Source organism: Nannobrachium achirus (genome assembly GCF_963921795.1).
Source record: "Nannobrachium achirus genome assembly, chromosome: 10".
NCBI lineage: Eukaryota > Metazoa > Chordata > Actinopteri > Myctophiformes > Myctophidae > Nannobrachium > Nannobrachium achirus.
The window spans coordinates 1297714-1321756 of NC_137819.1; the positions used below are offsets into that span (position 1 = coordinate 1297714).

The 24043-nt window shown below is 41.6% G+C and overlaps 2 protein-coding genes across 2 annotated transcripts in view; one reads left to right on the top strand and one right to left on the bottom strand.

Moving 5' to 3' along the window:
* LOC308293332 (uncharacterized protein) overlaps window positions 1-20125 on the bottom strand; it is a 66749-nt gene extending 46624 nt beyond the window's left edge. Inside the window, exons 1-13 of the mRNA XM_080735798.1 lie at window positions 20118-20125; window positions 19396-19470; window positions 16707-16846; window positions 15995-16099; window positions 14947-15004; window positions 10442-10489; window positions 10257-10325; window positions 9139-9278; window positions 8665-8790; window positions 8491-8548; window positions 6537-6617; window positions 3134-3226; window positions 2271-2354 (exon numbers count right to left, since the gene is read on the bottom strand). Of these exons, the coding sequence (XP_080591924.1) occupies window positions 2271-2354; window positions 3134-3226; window positions 6537-6617; window positions 8491-8548; window positions 8665-8790; window positions 9139-9278; window positions 10257-10325; window positions 10442-10487 (697 nt within the window). The 5' untranslated portion in view covers window positions 10488-10489; window positions 14947-15004; window positions 15995-16099; ... (1 more) ...; window positions 19396-19470; window positions 20118-20125. The remainder of the gene's footprint in view (window positions 1-2270; window positions 2355-3133; window positions 3227-6536; window positions 6618-8490; window positions 8549-8664; window positions 8791-9138; window positions 9279-10256; window positions 10326-10441; window positions 10490-14946; window positions 15005-15994; window positions 16100-16706; window positions 16847-19395; window positions 19471-20117) is intronic.
* Window positions 1-24043, top strand: part of ubp1 (upstream binding protein 1) — a 188878-nt gene that overhangs the window by 126335 nt on the left and 38500 nt on the right. The window lies entirely within an intron of this gene.

The window sequence follows — 24043 nt, forward strand, 5'->3', positions numbered from 1 at the left end:
ATGTTACTGTGTGCATTTGTCTATATCAGCACAAGTGTTTGTCTATATATCTGAGCACGGCAACAACAACTGCAGCCACCGAGCGGCGCTGTTGAGCAGCCTCAGAATGTATTGACAGTAACATTGTTCCAGTAGTTCATATCCACCTGTTTCCGCGAGAATTTACTGTAGCATTATCTGTGGGACACTTCCGGAGAACAGCTGACATACAAGCTCACCTCGCATCGCAGATGCAACCGTTGTGAGCTTGTAGATCACTCTCGGCTGCGGCACGGGAAGCTGCCGCACACCTTCTGCGCAATGCACTATGGGACGTTGGAAATTTGTGCATAGCTTAATGAAATTAACTCATGAAAGGCACCGCTCAATTCACACTGGGTGTGCTTTTTTATAAAGCTTATAGTGAGGGTTCGCCCAAATCTGGGACCCCGTTCGTTTAAATAATACGTTTTGAAAACCTTGGGCTGGCTCTGGGGCCCTTCTGCGCAGTCGGAGGGGCCCCGGCCCTGTCCGGGGTACCATCCCCCTCGAGGTAGTAATGCATGAGGAGGTGTGGCACATAATATATATTTATCCTGTTTTGTAAGAATGTTGCGGACTGATTGTACGAGGCTTTATCATGATAGAGGTGCAATGCAAAAGTGTCTGTTTTGTTCACTTCTTTTTTTTTTTGTAGGGCTAGGTCTGGTCTTGTCTAAACTCTACAGAATCTCCAGACTCCAGCTGCGTGTTTAGTGACAGGAATGAGGAAAATAACTAGTTTCTACCAACTCATCAGTAAAATCCAGAACCGAATTTAAAATCCTACTCCTCAACTACAAAGCCCTTCTTGCACCCTTACACCCCTCTTACACCCCCACTGTAGAATGCTGCACTCCCAGAATGCAGACCTACCGGTACGTGAGGTTACAGGGCTGGACTGAGACTGATAACTTACTTAAATTTACTTCTACTCCACTACATCTCAGATCCACTATGCATTTCAATGGGAGGGGGACGTTTTCATGTCAGTGGAGTATATCTGCGCGCTGCGCCGACCTTGCGTTTATGCTGGAGCAGATAAATGCTAGATTCTGGTTTCTCCCCCTCTGTCCAATCAGGTGAGTCGAAGGTGGAATGGGGAGGGTTCTGGAAGTGACTGACAGGCACGGCACTGGCTTTGGGACAGAATGCGCTCTTTCCGCGTTTTTAGTCAGCCGCGCACAAAAAGAGTTTATTCGCTGGCGACCATACTTTGGTGTGTGTTGTGTGTGCACTATAGGGCATTAATGACTTGTGATTTTTGCAAGTCGACTCGACTCAGTAAAAAGTTGAGTTGAAGTCGGCTTTATCGTTTGATGATGTCATCACATCACACATGACCCTCCCAATTATTTTGGGGGGTCCCCAGATGATTAACTTAATGTGCAACATTGTTTTCTCGCTCAACTGTAAACAAACCAACAAAGTTTAAGTGTATAGAGGGTATCTTCACATTTATTAAGTGCCAACTTAAGGACTTTTTAATACCTCTAAAATGACAAATTAAACATAAATTGTCAAAAATATAGAGGCAGAATTTTTTTTAAATAGCCAATCTACATGCTGTAGATCTGCTATTTTCACAATAGAAAGTATTCCTTTTTTTCAACTTCGACTTTTTCTGGTGGGAGTCGACTTGTGTAATGTAGTCGACTGAGTCGACTTTTTCTTTAATGCCCTAGTGTGCACCATAACAGAGTATTTCTACATTGCAGTATTCAGTAGTGGAAAAAGTACTCACATTTTGTATTTAAGTAAAAGTATCAATACTGCAATGTAGATGTACTCTGTTACAAGTAAAAGTCTGGAATTCAAAATGTACTTGATTAAAAGTATGAAAGTATTGGCTTCAAAATGTACTTAAAACACCAAAAGTAAAAGTACGAAATGTTTGAAAATAGAAGATCTAGAAAGATCGGCTATTTTCAAATAGCCTAGGTATGAAATAGGGCTAAAGTGGTTTATGTATGTTTTATGATATTGCAATTTATATCTGCAAAGTAACTAGTAACTAAAGTTTTCAAATAATTGTAGTGGAGTAAAAGTACAATATTTGCCTCTGAGATGTAGTAAAAGTACGGAAAATTGGAAATACTCCAGTAAAGTAAAAGTACCTCAAAATTGTACTTAAGTACAGTACTCAAGTAAAAGCACTTAGTTACTTTACAACACTGGCAGTATTGATACTTTTACTTGAGTAAAACATTTAAGTACTTTTTCCACCACTGATATTCATGCATGTCACTAACTTGACTTCTTCCCAGGAGTTGTTGTTCTTTTTCTTCTCACAGGCTTCCATAGATCATGACGACCGACCACTGGGCTGTGGATGGCTATAAAATGAAGAAAACACTGTCTGTCCCTTTTCTTCTTTTGTGGCATGACCAATTACAGTTTACAGTTTAGGCATTTAGCAGATGCTTTTAATCCAAAGTGACTTACAATAAGCAAGTAATACTAATAATAATCACTATAATAAGCAAGATAATATGTCAGTATATTAACAACAATATAACAAATGCATAGGAATATCAATCTAGAAAAACAATAACATAGGTAGACCACGCACCTAATCAGTAAAAAACCTTTAGAACCTAAAAATGCTATCTAGCTTCATGAATGGTCATTGAGGGAAGGGGAGTGTTAAGCCCCTATCATAGTAGGCATCGTGGTAATAAGCTATCCACTGCGGTGTAGTCTTTTTAAGTCATAAAACTACAACATTACATCATTACTCGCGGTGAAGAGCTATCCACCGGCACCGCAAACCCAGACAGACACATCTCTCTGTTTTTACTTTCAGACAGATCGGCCACGTTCACTGATTGGTCGATCTAGACCAGTCAGTCACAGTCATAGGACTTCACCGTGACTGACTATGATGGCCTCCACTTGTTTTCTCACTTTAGGTGGATAGCTTATATTACTATATTACAGTAGTGCTATGGGTTTAGGTGGAGTCTGAAGAAGAGGTGAGTCTTCAGTCCGCGGCGGAAGCTAGGGAGTGTAGTTCTAAGTGCGACAGGGAGTTTATTCCACAATTGATCCCATATTGCACTTGACTGCATACATGAAAAAGCTTTTTTTTTACCATTTACACTTTTGGTCTCACCTGTCTCAGTGTTAGAGCGCTGTGCTGTCACTTCCTTCTCTGTTGCAACAACACCTTCTTTCACGGACACTGGCCCCTTGCCAGGGACATGAACTAAAAAAGAATGCAGGCAACATTGAATAAAATAATAAAAGACAAACAATTCACAGAAGGAGAGGATCTGAGAGGAACGGGGAACAGGTGTGTGTGTGTGTGTGTGTGTGTGTGTGTGTGTGAGAAGACTCATTGTGTTACATTTGCGTGTGTTAATGATGCACAATTAAGTAAATCGGAGATCCGGATTTTATGTTTCACAATTAAATGATTGAAACATTTAATTAATGTTTGCCTATATCAGTATACTGTATATATGACAAAAAGCATGATGATGATGATACACATAATGTAAGTGTATCCATATCTTCACACCTACCAAAGATACATTGATACTGTATATACCGGTATGCCCTCAGTCATATAAATTCACACATATAAATCACATTCATATGTATATATTCATATTGACTTCATATATTGTACATGTACATACAGTAGATACACATACGGTATATATTCACTCCACACATTGAACAAACCATATTTTCCCATGCAGTAAAGAGAAGCAAAAAGAAACAAATAATAATGATCAACAATTGTGATTACAGCGTTAAAGCTGCAATATGTAACTTTTAAGTCCTATTCGGGATTCAAACCCTTGTCTCCCTTGTGAGAACATCTACCGCTCATCCAAGAGGCCATCCCTCATTGGCCAGGGGCTTATGAGCTTCAGACAGTAAACCAGCAGGGTCTATTTTTGAGCAGTGCTTCTGGAAGGAGCTAAGCTCCAACATCTGGTTTTGTCCCGGGATGCATCTGGCCTACATCTTTGCACAAAGAGCCCAAAATGTGTCGTCCCGCTTCGCTTAATGAAATTAACTCATAAATATCACCCCTCACTTCACAATAGGTGTGATTTTTCATTGGAAGACTAGGGAGACCACATCCAAGCACTGCAGATGTATTGCATTAATTAAAACAACAAATTATTCATCAATATACCTAAGTTATTCTCCCCAATTTAGTTATTGTGCTCCTCACACATACAGTACCGTAATTGCTGGACTATAAGCCACAGGTGTCCTTCCTGCTTCCTGCTAGAGCGCCTCTGGTGGCCGTTAGCTGTAAAAATCTATATATAAATCCTTGTTAGAGACCATTGTAAAACTAACTAACTGGCCGTTAGCTGTAAACATCTTTATATATGCTGCGCCGTTGTATAAGCCGCAGGGTTCAAAAAATGAAAAAAAAAAGCAGCGGCTTATAGTCCGGCAAATACGGTATTTGTGTGTTGTTACCACTGTGGATTCAAACCCATAACATCCTCGGTGGTGGGCAGACACTTTCCCACTGCGCCACCCAGATTGTTGCTTTAAATACAAAATAATATATATAATTGTAACAGTGCAGTTCTGTCTGGTACAAACAATAAGGGCTGTCACAATTATCATAACATAATTGTCTAATCGCAATTCTTTGACACAATCACGATTATTTTTCATAATCGTAATAATCGTTTCCATGTTGAAAAATGTTCATATATTTAAAAAAAAGTAAAAAATAGTGGAAAGAGCAGATGTACAAGCTCACAACGCATCACATCACGACACGTTGTAAGCTCGGCTATTTCCACAATCAATGTTCTTTTTTAAGTACAAAGTTGTCAAATATGCCAGTAATTTCTTTGTATATTTAGGTTATGTGTCATATCTGCCATGTGTAACTTCAAAGCCTTAAAGCCAAACAGAAATGTAATTGTCAACGACAAAAACACAATTAAATCATTAATCGCAATTATTTGAGTGACAATTAATCGTCATGTAAAATGTCATAATCGTGACAGCCCTACAAACAATCCCATGTCTTCTTTGATTGGTGAGATCTTGGGGTTCTTGGTGGCATCCTGGCTGTCACTCTTCATTCATAGATGATGACGTCGTCACATCTGCTTCCCTCAGTGTCCAGGTTGTATCAGTAAGCCAGGGACGCGCAGAGAATATCAGAGAGGCAGGGGCAGATATTTCTAAAAGGACATTTTGGTGGAAATATCGGAAATAGCATAGACCTCCAAGCTCACAACACGTCACGCTGCGACACGTTGTGAGCGATACCACATACCGCGCGATACCACACTGAACTAAGCATCATCAAGTAAATACTGGAGATGTGGCGTAACGGCATGGATTTCTACACAGAGAGGGCAATTCTTTCAACATAAGATGCTGCATTCAAGACCCCTTTGATGTCTATGTGTGCATGCATGTGTGCGCAACTTGACAAATATGAAAACATTGGCGACAACGCACAATTAAACAGATGAAAACAATAGGCTATAAACCAAGCACCTGCACATTGACAATATTCATGTGTGCACACAGGCCATATCTACATCTCTACATCTATCTATACAATTGAGTAACACACACACACACACACACACACACACACACACACACACACACACACACACACACACACACACACACACACACCATTTGACAGGAATTGGGTCCCGTGGGTCCCGTGGGATTCCCGCAGGACAGGAGTCAAATTTGTATTAATGCCAGGATCGGGACGGGACAGGAATGAAAATAAACAGGAGTGGGCAGGAGCGGGAATCATCCCAGACCAGTTCATCAAATCGCAGAAATAAATTGCACAGGAAAGTGAGGTCTTTGAACTGCGAACATTATAAAATTATACATTATATAATAATAAACATGATATCAAATATAATATGGATCAAAATAGAAAAACATCTGCGCGATTTTATTTATTTATTTCTTTTTCGGGAGCGGGATGTGAACGGGAGTGATTTTGACCAGGAGCGGGATGGGACCAGGAGTCATTGTACAGGAGTGGGACAGGACGGGATTTTTTTTTTTACTCTGGCCCAGGATTGGGATGGGACAGGATTCTTTCTGCGGGAGTGGGACGGGACAGGAGTGAAAATCCACTCCTGTGTCATCCTCTAACGCACACACAAACGCAAACATATATTGTCCTATTAAGTTGCTGGGCCACCATGAGTTGGGATAAACACCTGAAACGTTGATGTTCAGGTGTTTATCATGGAGCTCTACTGTAAGCTAACGCTGTTATTTTATATTAGTTTTCGAATTAGGCCTACTAGGTTTTAATAAATCTGAAAAACGAAAATGTAATTGTAACATACACAGAAGGGCAATGGAAAGTTACATAGAAAACTAAAACAAATTCATGTTTTGAGTATAAAAGTATAAACCATTATGTGTGATATAATATGTGAACTTCAAATATCATGGATACTCAATGATTATGAATGATGATCCTGAAATATTACATGAGACAAACCCTTACAGAGGCATAATGTCATATTATTCCTTACCCAGCTGTTCTCCTGGTGTGATGCTAGTTATCAAGCTGCTCAGCTTGCGTTCCTTCCTCCAGTCTTCCAGCATCGCCAAGGCTAAAAAATGTCAGTAAATCAAGTACAAAATGAAACTTTTTATGGACATGTAGCATCTGACGAACTAACGTAATAATATATGTTTGTGTACTTATGAAGTATCTGTAGATATAGGCCTCCATGTGTACAGTCCAGGACATAGTACTGGGTTAAAGGTAACCTGGGGCTGCAGTAGAGGCAGCGAGGCGTACAGAATATTGATTAGATTCCCTACATGCATGTGTATGTTCACTGCAATGCTACGTGACTAGCGTGGTGCATGGGATCCTATGGGTTGCCGTGGAAACACCCGTTCACTGTCATGTTAGAAGTTACATGTATGTACTAGGACATGCCCTCAAGAATCCTCATATGTTCCAGCCACAGTATAGGAGGTGTGTTACATTGTAGGTTCAGCCCTGACATGACCCCATTACCCCCATTACCCCATTGAGGACATCAATTCCACTTATACAGGACTCCATCTAATACTAGGATATACTAAACTAAAGGAGATTTGTGATTTTCAACCTGAGAAGAATCTGTGTTTTCCCTGATGAAGATATATCTGTGACTCTAAAATAAAGGAGACGTTTTTATGATAAAGACTGGTTTGGACATTTTCCCTCTCTCCGTACTTCGATGGTATGCAACAGACATCTATCTATTGTCTAGAGACATAGCCTTATAGGCTTATAGGCTGATTTCTGCCCTGGTAAGGCAAACAAGAAGAAGGCAAATTCCTGTCTTAGAACTACTCTTGTGAGTCATGTCATTCTCCTTAAATACACATTGGCATTTGCACACGATACCCGAAACTGACAGGCTGACCTGTAAACTAGAAATATACAATATCTGACTGACAAGCAAAATATGATATTCCTAGGTTTAAGGGGCAAATACCAGGCTACTCAGAATACACTTCATAGAAGGCACAGTAGTTAAGTAGTATTATAACAATGACAAACTCTATAATCTCCATATAAGGCCTAGCCCCAGCCCTTCCCCCACGCGATGAAATGATATCCCCTTTCCGTTTTATTGTCTTAATGACTGTCACTACACTTTTCTTGAGTGTTTTCAAGAAACCAGACAGAGACAGCACAGATGTATTCAAGTAGCTGCAGCGAGTTGATACAAGGCACATAGCGAGTATACGCAGTGGTGGCAGAAATGTATAGATTGACAGTCAGATATTCCTGTATGTATTGTGTACATGTTGCCCTTCCGGTCAGCAAGCTTTCACGGTACATGTGCTATTTCTACTTAAACTACAGCTGTCAATCGAACAGCTGAGCCAACTCCTCCATGCTTACTTTCTCTCTGTCAGCGAATCTGTACTAAGTGATACTATACAATATGATCATTGCTAACTTAACTAGTCAGCCTTATTATGGAACTTAGTGCCTATTCTATCTCCATTTAGGGAGAGCATCTTGGTGTATAAAAGGTGTCCCATATGACACTTGAAGGGCTTCTGCCCCTCAAGGCCCAAGCTCTGATGCTGTTTCTCTGTTTCGCTTCTTCAATAAATTGTCAACCTTCACCCTGACTGGATATTCATATTTCTCCATCATAACGCTTATATAGGCCTTTCGCATTGACACCCCTAATAACATTAGGATTAGAATGCACAATTTACCTTTTATACGTATTTTTGTGTATATATTCATTTATGTTTTCATGAGAGGTGCATTCAATTTACACCATTATTAATGTATCCAATAGCTTTTCTCTCCCTCTTAGAGATCACTAGATCTTCTACTCTTGGGTTATATGCCTTTTAACTTCGATTATAAACAAATTTAATTAAATTCTCTGAATGTGGCCAATAGTAGGAATGATAATGGGGATAGTGAGTGTTCCAACTCTGCGACTAAAAATACAAACTTACCCTCTACGTATGAAGTCCCTTCCAGTGATGAGAACAAAGCGGGCTCCAGGATCACTTGCTACAACAGAAGTCCTCACAATTATTACAACTGTCAGACACAGGAAGATCATCCCGGTTGCGATCAAGAAGAGACATGATTGATGATTACTTCTACAGTGTACTGTACTTGATTACCTTCATATCAGTGATGGCCGTTCCATGGATTCCTTCCATCTGTTTAGCAAAATCCTGCATCATGTTGTGAAACCTTCTGTCGTATTCATAGCAGCTGTACATCAGAGTACGGGGATGCCATGCATTCTGGAAACACAAACAACACTGAGGTTAATTTAGTAGCAAACAGTTGCTCAAGGCCTTAGAATCTCCCCAGTTTGCTCATCTGAAAGTCTGGCCTGTGATGGCACAAGAGCTCATCAAAATCAAAATAGCTTTTCCCCTCTTGGGACCCTGAATGTGTGCAGCAAATTTCATGGCAATAAAGACATTATTTTTTCTGATATGTTGGTCACCGACAGGCGGACAGGGGCAGATGTAATATTTACTAAAGCTAGGAGGCAATAAGCAGTACTGATATCGAGCACTAACAGCATTAAAACTACTTATTGATCATTTTTACATTAATAAATCAAGAGTGTCGTAGCAAATTACAATGTAGCAGCGGATGTGATCAAAGCTGAGGAGATGTTTGATGATCTTAGTGTGGGTCAGGGTGAGTTTGCAGACGGTGCAGAGATAGAAGCGTCTGTCAGTCTGGTCCTCACAGCTGCACTCCACCAGGTGCTCCAAGCCTGCAGGGAGGAAAAGGTACAACAGATTTCAATAATATACAGAATAAGCAGCAAGGGGTTCCTGATGGAGGGGAAAGGAACTGGTTGGAAAAAACGTGTTCCTTCCACGCGCTACGTCCAGCTGGGGAAACTCCCCCGTCGGGTGGAAAGAGGCATCTTGGGCTCCTCATGCATAGAAGGAAGCATGAGGCAGTCCGTTGTCCCCCCAGGTTGGCAGAGGGAGAGTAGGGTCCGGGATTAGATTAGACAATTGGCATGGGGTGAACAAATGGGTTACAAAATCGTGGGATGAAATAAATTAAAAGCAACATGTGGTTAAACTCTGGTTCAATTCTACATTTAGTTAAAGTAGCTGCATTCACCTGATGAGCCAGCCATCATTAGGTGGTTCAAATGAAAATAGAGTTTATTATCATAACCATTAGTTGGTGCATAACAGCAGCTAATCTTCCTGGGTTACACACAAAACATGAAAACATTATATTCCACAAGACATTACAGGACACCAATATATATATAAAAGAAAATATATATACAAATTTGAAGTACTTTTTCCTTTGAATATTGACTTTCATAATACACTCATCCATCATATCTCTGCTGTCTGGCCAAGACCAGATAACTCCAAAATGTTCATTTTTCATTAAATGAAACATTTATCCAGCTCAAGTGGAGGTTTTGGCCAAGGTGCTTTGTACTACTTTTCATTGGTTCATTTTTTTTAACCAACACACAGATGAAAAGGGTGTTCAATAGCACTGATTTGTGGGAAAAAAGAGAGAGCCAAACGATTTGAGTCAGCTGGTTTGGCAGAAAGTGTGAGGATCCAACGGACCATATACTGTACAACGTATTCTCTGATTCACCTATAGTAAAGTTAAAATAATCTAACTACTGTGGATTAGCTCACAACAGACCCTGACATTTTGAGATCATTTCCTCTTGTAAGACGTGTTATTCTGAGATGCAAGCACTGACCTAGAAGAGCATGCTTCCTGTTTGGGGTTCCCAGATATGTCTGTATTGTCATCCTTTTTGGCCTGGAAGCTGTGGATTAGACAACATAACAACAAAGTCAGGGTATATGAATATTGGAAAACAAGGCCATTCATTGTTGACCTGCTTAGCCTTGGACAGCCAGAGGGGGGCGCTCATCAACGGACCTGTGATCTGCTTCAGAAGGTTGTCATGTTGACTCAGAGTGGCCATTGCTGTCAAAGAGAGAGGAGGAGAATCATGAGTTCATTTGAATTCAGGTTTTTGTCCTGTAATATAATAGCATGAAAGCCCCCCCCCCCCCCCCCCCCCCCAAAAAAAATTATATATAAAAAGAAAAAATTATATATATATGTCACAGTTTTTTTGAGGTTCGGTGAAATTGAGAACCGGAGAGCTCGTTGTGCGGCGCGGGGCGGAACACTCGGTCGCTTTGATCCACAACAAAGGCAACAACAACGTAGCGTCGGCCCATGGAGGTTAGGGTTAGGGTTAGGCATTGTTCTACTGAGGTTAAGGTTAGGGTTAGGGTTAGAGTTAGGCATAGTAAGCTAATGGCTAAACACAGCCGAGCTAGGCTAGTAAATAAACAACGAAAGAGAGTCGCAAACGACTGACGTCAGCGCCTACACTAGTGAATGGCTGTTGTCGCCATCTGGTGGTGATTGGTGTGTGGTGAACGACAAAACGAGTGCTCTTACCACGATCTAACTAAGTTACCCAATCTAACTGTAACATATATATATATATATAATTGCGACCGTCAGGTCGCATTTACTATTAAAACCTCGACCAGCTGTCCGCCAGTCAGTCAGCAGTCAGTCTGTCTGTCACACGTCACACTTTTCCCCTGCTCATATCTCCGCAACCGTTGCCCCAAATTTTGCACACACACTCCTTGTCTGCCAAACCACAACCACCCATCAATTGTCACATGACCCTCTTCTAGCGCCAACATGAGGCCGGTTCTTGCAAAACAACATTTATGGACACAGCTCCTACATTTTTTGGCCAAAAATCACGCAAATCGGTAGGGCTTTCACGAATAGTGATTTTTAGTAATCAAATTATTCGACCTCATAGTATTCGAATATTCGGGTATTCGAAGGGTGAAATATCATATTTATGTAATCTAATAAATCATTAAAACGCTGCTTTGCAAGCCTTGAAAACAACCAGCAATTAACGGGTTAACTTTTGTAGGCGGGACAAAAGGATGGGTTCGTGAAATAACAGTCATCGATTGGCTGTGAGAGGTTTTCACTGGTGGATGCGGAACTCAAGCAGCAGAGAGAGAAACCCTGGGGCGCCCTGAAACCAAATGGACATGGTGGCCGTTTTGAGGTACTGCAGTTGGGGCCACTAACCACATGAACGCGCATAGGCTTCTTTGTATTGACGCGCGTTCATACCGGAAGAGCTCGTTCATGAATTTGAGCCCCAGCGCGTCCATGAACACAAACTATGCGTCACAGTGGAAAAATGCGTCACAGTGGCCCCACTATGTCACGGTTTTACTACGCGGAAGGAGGGGTGAAAACGCCTCATGCGCTGGGTGAGCAACTCAATGCAAGCGGACGGGCGGGGATATCTGGTGTCCTCTCTATTCTTATTATAACTCTATGGTTGTGACCTTGTAGATCTGCTATTTTTGACACGCTACACTGTCTTACAACTGAACATAGCATAAACATGATGAAACTTGCGACGAAAAAATAGTTTATTTTACAAGGAAAACTCCGAAAATAAATGTTCAAGCCTATCCTATCTATGTTCAACAACAACCACATACTGTCCATCCTTCGTTTGTTACAAGCAGTGTTGTATTGGTGATTGTTTAGCTTCGGGATCCAGGCATTTAGTGATCGTTTGATGGGATGCACGTTATGTTAAAGCCTTCACACCCATGTAGTTAACACCTACGCTACTTAGCAGACCATTTATATGAACCGCGACTCATTCCAATGTTAATGAAGGCTGGTGCGACTCGAGTCTCGACCAATACAACAGACAAGGCTAAGATGCGTTATGATTCCATGCTATAGGCTATAGTAGTCTATACAGTATATGTAACACACAAGCTTTACAAGATCATCAATTCCACTCCAATCCGTGTCGCGAAACTCTTGACCCGTTATAAATAAAACGCTGGACGCTTGTTCCTTTATTGGATAAGATAAGATAAAACTGAATACGAAACATGATGATCAACACAAGTTGCGGTGAAGCACGGTCCAAAGAGCTACTGTAAAGAGAAGGGAGTCCTCTAAACTGGATATACTCAGCAAGAGGAACGAAACTCGGCAGCAATAGAAGAAGTAGCCTAAAGTATTAGACACACTTTTGTCAGCAATGAGCATTGAGCTTGTTGTGCTCTGGAGTGCCCCTCCCCTCCTACACTGTGCCATCTCTAGTGATGGGCAGCCGTGTATATGTCGGCACATCAATCACAAGCCGTGTGGTAGGATTTGACAACAATCAAACATCAATGGATTATGAGATACTACTACTAACACCAGAGCTCACAGCTGCATTTCTGCTGTAGAAATATTGTCACGGCTTAGGGAAAAAAAAAAAAAACACGAAAAATTATATTAAAATTTATTTCGGCGAATACTCGATTAGTGATTACAGTACTCGATTAGTGAATTGGTATTCGAATATTCGAATATTCGGTGAATGCCCTAGTACACAGTATGTCTACACTCATGTCATCAACATGGATCTGTCCCATTTAGCGCCACCTTCAGGCCGATTTTTTAAAAAACATTTTTGGACACTGCTCCTACAGATTTTGCCCTAAAATCACACAAATCGGTACACAGTATGCCTACACTCATCTCATCAACATGGATCTGTCCCATATAGCGCCACCATCAGGCCGATTTTTTCGAACACATTTTTGGACACTGCTCCTACACATTTTGCCCTAAAATCACGCTGCGACCTGACGGTCGCTTATCTCCCGATTAGGGAGTCTTACTGGTATATATATACTAGTAAGACACCTGAGGGTGACATGCGACCTCAGGGTGACATGCGACCTCGCCCTAAAGGGCGAGGTCGCGCCAATTCTTGACCATCTGGCCAACCACAGCGTTTCTCTGACGATTCTAGTTTCTGGGGGGAGTTTGTTCATGTTTTTGTGAGGGTATCAACCCTAGGAGACACGGGGAGAACATGCAAACTCCACACAGAAAGCCCCTATCGCTCACACCCTAGGAGGGGTTGGCGATAGGGCCTTTCTGTGTGGAGTTTGCCTAAACATGGAGATGTGAATGACTCATATATGGGCATAATAAGTATGTCATGTGACATCACTTCCTGTACAGACAGTCAGACAGACAGCCATTGACTCCGGCCTAACAATGGCTACTGTCTATGACGGTAATCCCATATGACATGATGGACTGGACTATCTCCATATATAGTGTTCTCCACATCTCCATGTTTAGGCCAAACAGGTTTTCTCCATTTCTCCATGTATAGGTCCAAATGCCCAACGTTGAGCTTGACAACGAAACGTTCTTAACACAGCCGCCAACATATTTACTTTAGAAAATATGTTAAATTCTAAGAACGTTTCGAGTACCGGTTTGATACAAGAGCGAATAAGCGCTACACTTCTGGAATCCTGTGCGTCGACTTAAAGTCGGATCCAGGCCTAATAACTTTATCTGGCCGCCCCGTTGCCACCTCCTTGTTACATTGTCTTTTCTCCAGGTGGATGGACATTCTTTCATAGGTGATCTAAGTCTAGCCGCCCCGTATCAGATCGGAGGAGGATACCGCACATTGTACCTCATCCACCCTTTCTTCTCTCTCCTTTTGGTATCTTTATCCTCCTCCTCCTTTTTTTCTTTTTTATTCTTCTCTTTTTTTGTCTTTCTTAGTCTTGTGTATCCTTAGGGGTGTAACGATACATTTTAATAGCGATTCAATATATATCAAGATACATGGTTGACGATACGATACATGGACGATATTGGTTCATTCATGGCAATACGATACGATACGATTCAATGAGTTAAAATCGATATAGTAACTATTTAGCAAAGAAATTACATTTGTGTGAAAGGTGTGGATAGTGCTGTTTTTTAAGGGAAACATGTATTATTATGGATATAAATAAGTAAACACAGTGATTATCTGCCAAATGCATGGACATTGTATATTGACAAACCTGCACCTTGACATGAACCCAGAGATTACACACATTTATCGATAGATCAGTGTAGCTATATGGAGAGGAAAAGTAATTAAACCACCCCTTTTATTTTTTTCTTCTTAAAAATGCTAAATACAATGGACAAGTAGGTAGTATCGATACAATCGATTCTTTGCACTGACGATTCGATACGATACAAAATAAAACGATACGATTCGATTTTAGCTGTTTTCATTTCGATATACTTCAATTTGTTAAGTTAAAAACGATATTTCGATACAGTTATCGTTACACCCCTAGTATCCTTCTCTTTTTTTTTGTCTTGTGTAGCCACCCCGTACAGGAAGTGATGTCACGACTCACTGACATCACACTGACATCACTTCCTGTACAGAAAAAGGTCACTCAAGCGACAAGGTTTTTCAGGGTAAATGCGACCTTCGGTCGCAATACGTTTTGACATTGTTTTCCTTATCTGCATTATTGTAGCATTGTAGCAAGTACCTTTGACATAACTGGTACCTTTCACTGTTTCGAACACATCTGGAGGCAAGTCCAGAACCTGCACACAGAAAAGACAGCTAAAGTATATTGAAAGCAATCAACCATCCTGTTCATTCTGGTTATATCAGATGTCAAGACATTTTATGACATTTCAAAGAATAGAGACAATTACCAATATATACAGATGTATATTATAGCTCACTTTTTTATGTATTTAGCCTATAATGGCATGCCCAAACTAGTGCTGTAATGTTGAAAGTGGTTAACCCAGAGAGAGATTGGATACTGTACTGTATGCTTTACACAGAGATGGGGACTCGAGTTAAAGACTCGCGACTCGAGACTCGTGCTCGACTCGGACTCGCCCCTCAAAGACTCGAGACTCGACTCGGACTCGCCCCTCAAAGACTCGAGACTCGACTCGACTCGACTCGAGCTCATAAGACTCGTGAACAATCTTTATTTTAAGCACTATAATGCATGACAAGCCCGACAAATATTGGCCTTTACTTCTCCTTTCTTCTTTCCTCTCTGGTGCCACAGACACAGCCGTCTGCATGGACCTTTCATCGTAAGATTTAAATATTAAAACGGCGAAATAAAAGACACATGTTTAGCTCATCATCAGCTATTTTACTTCAGCTAACTTGGTATTTATGTGACTCGTGAGTCGTGACTCGACTCGTGACTTGTGATGAAAGACTTGTGACTCGACTCGGGCTGACCCACTAAAGACTCGACTCGACTCGTGACTCGAGATCAAAGACTCGTGACTCGGACTTGACTCGAGATCAAAGACTCTTTTACATCTCTGGCTTTACATCACTAATGCTCCCACAGTCAGACAAAGTGATGAGCTCTATGACTTGCAAGCTCTCTCTCGACAGATTGAGATCCAACAATCAAATATCCTAACGTTACAGTCCTTGTCAGTCTGTTCCAGAGTTTGCCGGCTGTGGTTCCAAGTTAAACAACGAAGAAAATGGTGGTCTTTATAACAATCGCGTCACTCTGATCACATTCCAGCTCTCTGCACAAACTAACCGACCTGCAGATTCCCACTGGGTAGTTTCAAGCACTCGGGATCCACAATAAGTTCAATCTTTTGGCAGGGAATCCAGGAGAATCTCAGCGCGTTGGGATCGTTGTAGTTCTATAGGAAATAAGAAACATACATGTCAAGTAGAAAGCCAAGCTGATGTGTATCTCCAGGGGCGTCACAAGGGGGGGGAGGGACTGAGTTACTAGGGCCCAAGGTGGAGGGGCCAAGCTCACAGCGCGGCACCGAGTGTCGTGCTGCGAGCTTGTAGATCTGCTATTTTTGAAAAGTCGTGAAAATGTGTAGCCTACAAATCTTTTAATATATGCATTTTTTAAGGGAACATTTGTAACTAAAAATTTTGCTTCTGGGAGGTCCCTGGAATTAAATATTTTGAGATGGGGGTCCGTGGCCAAATACATATCATTTTGGGGGTCCTTCACATATTTGAGCACCACTGACATAGAAACAAAAAAAAAACGTTAGAAGGATTTGAATTATTCAAAGACTTTGAATTATTCAAAGAATTATTCAAAGAATTATTCAAAGAATTATTCAAAGAATTATTCAAATCTTCAAGATTTTTCAAAAATAGCAGATCTACAAGCTCGCAGCGTGAGCTTGTATACCTGCTATTTTTCAATAGCTAAAGTACCCAGGGCCCCAGAATTTGGCGCGACACCCCTGCGTATCTCTTTATAAGGTGGTGGTCAGCACTTACATAATTGCAGCAGTGCTTGGTCGAGTGCAGATGGACCCTCAGGTTCCTTGCGTCTGAGATGGACTCCTCACACGCGTGGCACAGGTAAAACAGGGAGTCATCCTCCTCTGAGCTCAAGCACAGAGTCACCAGAGACAAGCCTAGGAGGGAGAAGCAGTCAGGGTTCTGCTGTCAGTTTATTAGGCAGAGACAAACTGAGTACGACGGTTCCTGGAGCGGTGGAGTCTGAGCTCCCAACCTGGACAGCCCGTCGGCTCAACAGTGACACACACACAACAAACATAAATGTGCAGTTTGGCTTATATTAGCCATTCTGTCAATCATTGCAGGGCTTATCTTGAACCGAAACCTTGAAAAGGGCCACAACTAGGGTGAGAGTGACCACAGCTGTTGTTCCGTCACCTACATAAAAATGTGCTGGCCCAGCTTAACCTAACATTACCAGTAAGACTCCCTAATAGGAGATGAGCGGCCATCAGGTCGCAGCGTGATTTTAGGGGCAAATGTGTAGGAGTAGTGTCCAAAAATGTGTTTGAAAAAATCGGCCTGATGGTGGCGCTATATGGGACAGATTAATGTTGATAGCATGAGTGTAGACATGCTGTTTAGCGATTTGCGTGATTTTAGGGCAAAATCTGTTGGAGCAGTGTCCAAAAATGTGTTTGAAAAAATGGCCCTGATGGTGGCGCTATATGGGACAGATCCATGTTGAAGACATGAGTGTAAAGCAAGTGTGTACCGATTTGCGTGATTTTAGGGCAAAATCTGTAGGAGCAGTGTTGAAAATGGCTGCAGTGGCGGGGGTCCTCCACTAGGTGGCGCTCTAAGCAGGCGGACGCGTGGGTACCGGCCCTGGCTCTCCCGTTGGCTCCTTATGAATATGGAGTTCTATACTACACCTTTACTGTCTGTTGAATAGGAAAAGAATAAGTAGGCCTATACTCTGAGTGACTGAGTTCATTGTACGTTCAATAAGTCTGTGGTCCTTTCTACCCCCATTCTGGTCTACATACGGTGAAATACTGTCCCAAAACACTACTTTTTGCACTTTGTGAACAGGAAATAAACTCAGACTGCCAACATTGTTTTTTAGTTTTTGCGACCGTAGGTCGCATTTACTACCAAAACCTCCACCGGCTGTCTGTGAGTGAGTGAGTGAGTGAGTGAGTCAGTCAGTCAGTCCGTCACACTTTTGCCCTGCTCATATCTCCACAACCGTTGCCCCCATCCATGCCAAATTTTGCACACACACTCCTTGACTGCCAAACTACAACCTCCAAGGACCCCCGGAGCCCCAGGGACCTGGGGGACCCTCAGATGTAAAAAATGACCAAATGTGCAAAAATGACCAAATGACCACCCCAACGGGGCTGCTCACGGGGAATTCCCGGGGACCACCGACTCCTGGTGCTCCAGAACGGATGCAAAAGTGGTGGCGCCCCCAGTGGAGGACCCCCTGCCACTGCAGCGCACATAAAATGCTTTAACTCGGGCTAGGAGCGTCCGGGAGAGCCGGGGCCGGTACCTATTCGTCCGCCAAGGCAACGCGGAGACCCCACCCCTCATTTCTCACATGGCCCTATTCTAGCGCCACCTTCAGGCCGATTTTTAAAACACATTTTTGGACACTGCTCCTACAGTTTTTGCCCTAAAATCATGAATATCACTACACAGCATGTCTACACTCATGTCATCAACATGGATCAGGAAGATTTTGGAAAAACACATTTTAGCCCTATTTGTGGAGATAAGCCACCTACGGTCGCTTATCTCCCGATTAGGGAGTCTTACTGGTTTTATTAAATAGAATATTCAGTGTGGCTCCGATTTGCTCACGGGAGCCTCAAAAGATGCACACGGGTGTCATGGAGTTGGAAAATAATCCCTGACCACTCGTGACGATCCACTCCAAGATAGACGTCCCAGCCCAGCCCCTCTCCCATTTTCTCAAATGTTTCCGTCTAATTCCTAAAAAAAGGAAACGCTGTTTCTGGTTACGTCCTCAACATGTCAGGTGACCTTCCGGGTACCGGAAATAATTGATGACCCATAAACTAGCAAACAGCGCCACCCAGTGTCACGCACACACACGCACGCTATAGGGCATTAACGACTTGTGATTTTTGCAAGTCGACTCGACTCGGTAAAAAGTCGACTTTATCGTTTGATGACGTCATCACATCACACACAACCCCCCAATTATTTTGGGGGGCCCAGATGATTAACTTAATTTGCAACATTGTTTTCTCTCTCAACAGTAAACAAACCAACATAACGTTTAAGTATATAGAGGGTTAATGCACATTTCTAAAGTTGCCAATTTAAGGACTTTTTAATGCCTCTAAAATGACAAATTAAACATTGGCCAAATTGTCAAATATATAGAGGCAGAAATTGTGAAAATAGCCGATCTACGAGCATGTAGATCGGCTATTTTCACAATAGAAAGTGTTTTTTTTTTTTACTTCAACTTTCGACTTTCGACTTTCTCTGGTGGGAGTCGACTTGTGTAATGAAGTCGACTCAGTCGACTTTTTCGTTAATGACCTAACGCACGCACGCACGCACGGCACGCACGGCACGCACGCACGCACGCACACACACACACACACACACACACACACACACACACACACACACACACACACACACACACACACACACACACACACACACACACTTTACTAACCAATCTTTTTATTTTTTCCTCCCTGCCAATGCCTCAGGGAGTGATTTTCCTGATAATCAACCTGTTTCAAATGATCTGGAAGAGAGAGAGTCAGACATGGAGAAACATCAGCAATGCACAATATTAAATTATTATATCATTAAACACAATTATCCTGCTGACAGGTTTGTCTCTTAAGCCCCATTTAAGGAGTTTATTGAATAATTCAATTCAATTCAATCTTTATTTCAGACCCAAGGAGATCCATATCAGTTACAATACAATAAAACAATACAAAAACTAATAATGAAAAATAAAAATAAAATAAACGCAATGCACCAAGCCCAAATATTACGTTTCTGACATACAGACATGTGCTCCAGCAGCCTCATACATTATAGGCCACTGTGAGACGTCTGATGCTGCCTTGTCTGTAGCGACACCAAAGGTGGGCAGTATACAGTGGTGTACAAAAAGATCTGAAAAGAGATATCTTCACAGGTACTGAGCACATGCTAAATTTGCGACACAGCATGCTGGCTTGGGCATACAGATTCCGCCGCTGTCTATAGATGTCCTTATCATCTGTATGAGTCTCTACTGCATCTACTATATGATGATGAAGTTACCCATCCGTCAATTATCTCTCTCTCTCTCTCTCTCTCTCTCTCTCTCTCTCTCTCTCTCTCTCTCCAAAGCAGAACATGCAAAAAACAAATGTATAAATATAGACGGTAGCTTACCTTGGCCTGGGAACACCTCTACAGACCAGGAGGAGGAGATCGTTCAGAGAGAAAACAAACAGAACAGAACAGAGGTGAATTCAAACACATCTTGTACCGTAGTCATGAAAACCAGCATGTTTAATAGTACAGTAGCTGCAGGGGAAAGTAATGTAATGTGATGTGATGCCTTTTTGTGAATTACGGTAGCAATAGTCGGTCTAATCAACGTCTAGAAATAAGAGTTTTTTAGACGTCTAGACGTTGTTTAGATGTTATTTCAACGGTTAAGGCATTCACGAATAGTGATTTTTAGTATTCGAATTATTCAACCTCAAAGTATTCGAATAGTCGAATATTCGACAGGACTGGCCAAACTGTGACATATTAAGTAAGCAAGAGGCAAACATTGTGAAAATAGCCGATCTACATGCTCACAACGCCTTGCGTTGCGAGGCGTTGTGAGGGTGGGGGTCCCCAGTTAAAATATGTTTTTTTGGGGGGTCACGGCCTAAAAGGTTTGAGGACCCCTGGTATAGAGCATTAACAAATTCATCCACCAGGGGCATTGACAATTCATTCTTATGACTTCCTATCTCGCCAAGGTTTATAAACTATACATTTTTGGAAGAGAAAACAATAAAAATAAGCGAATATTCGACTTTGGTGAACAACTTTGAATAGTGACTTTTATATTCGAATATTTGGTGAATGCCCTACTATATATAGACGGTCAATATATAGACGTCTAAAAGTTGAGGCATTACATTTTGTACACCATGGTTCTATTTTGAAAATAGCAGATCTACATGCTCACAACGCCTCACTATTTCTTTATGTTGGTTTGTTTACTGTTGAGTGAGAAAACAATGTTTCACATTAAGCTAATCATCTGGGGACCCCCAAAATAATTTGGGGACCCCCCTGGGGGTCCCGACCCACAGGTTGAGAACCACTGGTCTAATTAACGTCTAGTCTAAGCTTAGACGTCTAATAAACGTTAATTTCTAGACGTTGATTAGTCTGATTTTAGAAAAATGCTCAGTGGGCTTGGCCAATGATGAATGCACTTAATTTAAGTACTCTATTTTGAACTGCTCTATATTTTATAAATTATTTTCTTTCTTTTTTTTTTAACCAAATAAACTTACCTTTCTGAAACAGTACTGACATTGCCTGTGGGTAGAGAACAAGAGACATGTTTAGTAATGCTTTGCAATTTACACACATTGGATTATGCTAATTCACAGCATTACTATCTGGGGTCAAGTTCAACAAATGAGACAGAGTTTCAGGGACTTTACATGGACTGTAGTTATAATGGCATCAGGGCACTTGAGAGAATAAATCCTATTCTGTATGATGTTACACAGCACATAACACGTCCTCTCTATGTTACACAAGAGGATGAATTATACAGTACACTACCAGTAAGACTCCCAAATCGGGAGATAAGCGACCATCAGGTCAGCAACTGGTGGTGCTAGAAGAGGGGCATGTGAGAACTCAGGGGTGGAGGTTGTGGTTTGCCAGCCAACGTGTGTGTGCAAAGTTTGGCGTGGATGGGAGCAACGGTGCTGGAGATAAGTGTCTGCAAAAAGCAACCTCATGGTGGCGCTAGAAGAGGGGCATGTGAGAAATCAGGGGCGGAGGTTGTGGTTTGCCAGCCAACGTGTGTGTGCAAAGTTTGGCATGGATAAGGGCAACGCAGGGCCAAAAGTATGACGTGACGTGACGTGACGTGACGTGACGTGACGTGACGTGACGTGACGTGAGTGACATGACGTGACGTGACGGACAGACAGACAGACGGAAGGACTGACTGACAGACAGCCGGTGGAGGTTTTCATAGTAACTTGCGACCTGACTGTCGCAATTATTGTCACGGTTACTTTTAACAAACCTTTATCTTTATAGTACTTATAATACAGTATGATATGACATGATGTTATGTAGCTTGTAGGAGCCAATATGTAATCTGCTAGGCCTGATAGAATAGAATACTTTGTTGGCAATTAAAAGAATCGCCATTAAAAGAAAAAAATGTATTATACAAAACAGCTGACCCTTTTCCCACCATGGTCCACTTTGAGACACAGAACAACACACAACAAACTGTACAATTAACGATACAACAAAGAAAATGATATAGGACAAGAGAGGTATGCTAAGAGAAGACTCCAGTGCAGGCAGAGGAGTGGGCTATCCAGGCTAAGGATCTAATACAGTATAACCAGTTAGATGCAAGGGCGTCATCACCCTAGCATTTCTGAGCATTTAGGGGAAAAAAGTAAGTCTCTAGCCCATTCCTGTCAAGAGTTATGATTTTTTAAAGAATTAACCAACTGCTCACTGGAGTTTAGGCTAGGTTTCACACAGAGACCAGCTGGCGACAATTGAGTTGATTGATTGGAATGTTAAGTGATCAGCTCTCTCTCTCGCTCTCTCTCTCTCTCTCTCTCTCTCTCTCTCTCTCTCTCTCTCTCTCTCTCTCTTGTCTCTCTCTCTGGTTGTCTGGATATGAATATACCTGTACATACCTGCAATATCCGAACTGTACTCAAAGATTACACATAAATTATTAGGCTTGAAAATTAATGATGTTAAGAAAATAACATATTTTTTCAAAATGTTGAAAGTATTTCATTTTTAAAGTATTATTATTCGCTGATATTCCCTTATTGTTATTAAAATAATTATTGTCCTGCATCAAACAAAATGTTTTGTAGTCATTTAGAAATTATAGCAGAGATTATCAAATGGTTATTCTTATTGGCACTTCTTAAACAAATATCTCTCATGAAAAAGTTCTTGCTGCAACTGTGATACCAATAATGAAAGGGAAAATGTCAAACTACGCCTATGGGAGTATTGTTTCTAATAATAAAAAAAATAAAAAAACTGTATGTGTTTCGCTGCATGCCAAATAGTAGGCCTAGTAACTATACAGCTATCTGCATCTCCTTGTTAGACTGTTGTGTGGGGAATAAACACCTGAAACTGAAATAAAAAAACACCAAAAACCGGATAAAACCTGAAATGTTTCACGCGCGTGGACAAACTCCATTCCTTGCAACACCCTAGATATTGAATCCTAATGGCCATAACCTTTTTTCGCAATGTTTCCGACAGAGCAGGCCTCTCATTCTGTGTACCTTAATGACCAAATGAATAGAAAAAACTAAAATAAAAAGTATGTCATGACATCACAGGTAAAACCCTATTCTTTGAGCTTTTGAGCCTGTGCCTTCCCCGACTATTGGGAATTTGGGGCCTTCAGGACTGAAGCATCCCTCACTTTGGTAATTTAACCCATATACCCAAGACTACCTGGCTGCAGACACTAGGGTCCTGTTGATGTCCACGGGAGACAGGAACATCAACAAGTGGCAGGAAGTGACCTCACACCTCTTTCTTGCTCTACCCCATGGAGGTTCTGTTTAGGGTTAGGGGGTAGAGTTGGGTTGTCTAAAAGATAAAAGATAACATGTACACATAGCGACAATGCGGCTCAAAGGGACTGTAGTGCCTTGGACTGCAAGGCAGAGACGTCACGTGACCTCCACAAGCGGCATGAAGTCACTTGACACTGTGAGGTCACTTCCTGCCACTTGTTGATGTTCCTGTCTCCCGTGGACATCAACAGGACCCTAGTGTCTGCAGCCAGGTGCTGCTCCATATACCTGGAACAAATTTTTTTGCTTTAGCTATTGAAAAATTGCAGAGCTACAAGCTCACAGCGTGGCACCGAGTGCCGCGCTGTGAGCTTGTAGATCTGCTATTTTTTTAAAATCAAGATTTTTTTTTTTTTGCAAATCTTTGAATATATATATTTTTAGAGCGAACATTTGTAACTCAAATAGTTGCTTCTGGGGGGCCCCTGGAACAACACATTTTTAGAAGAAGGATTTAGAAGACATTTTCATAGAATTGGGTCAAAAAGTCTT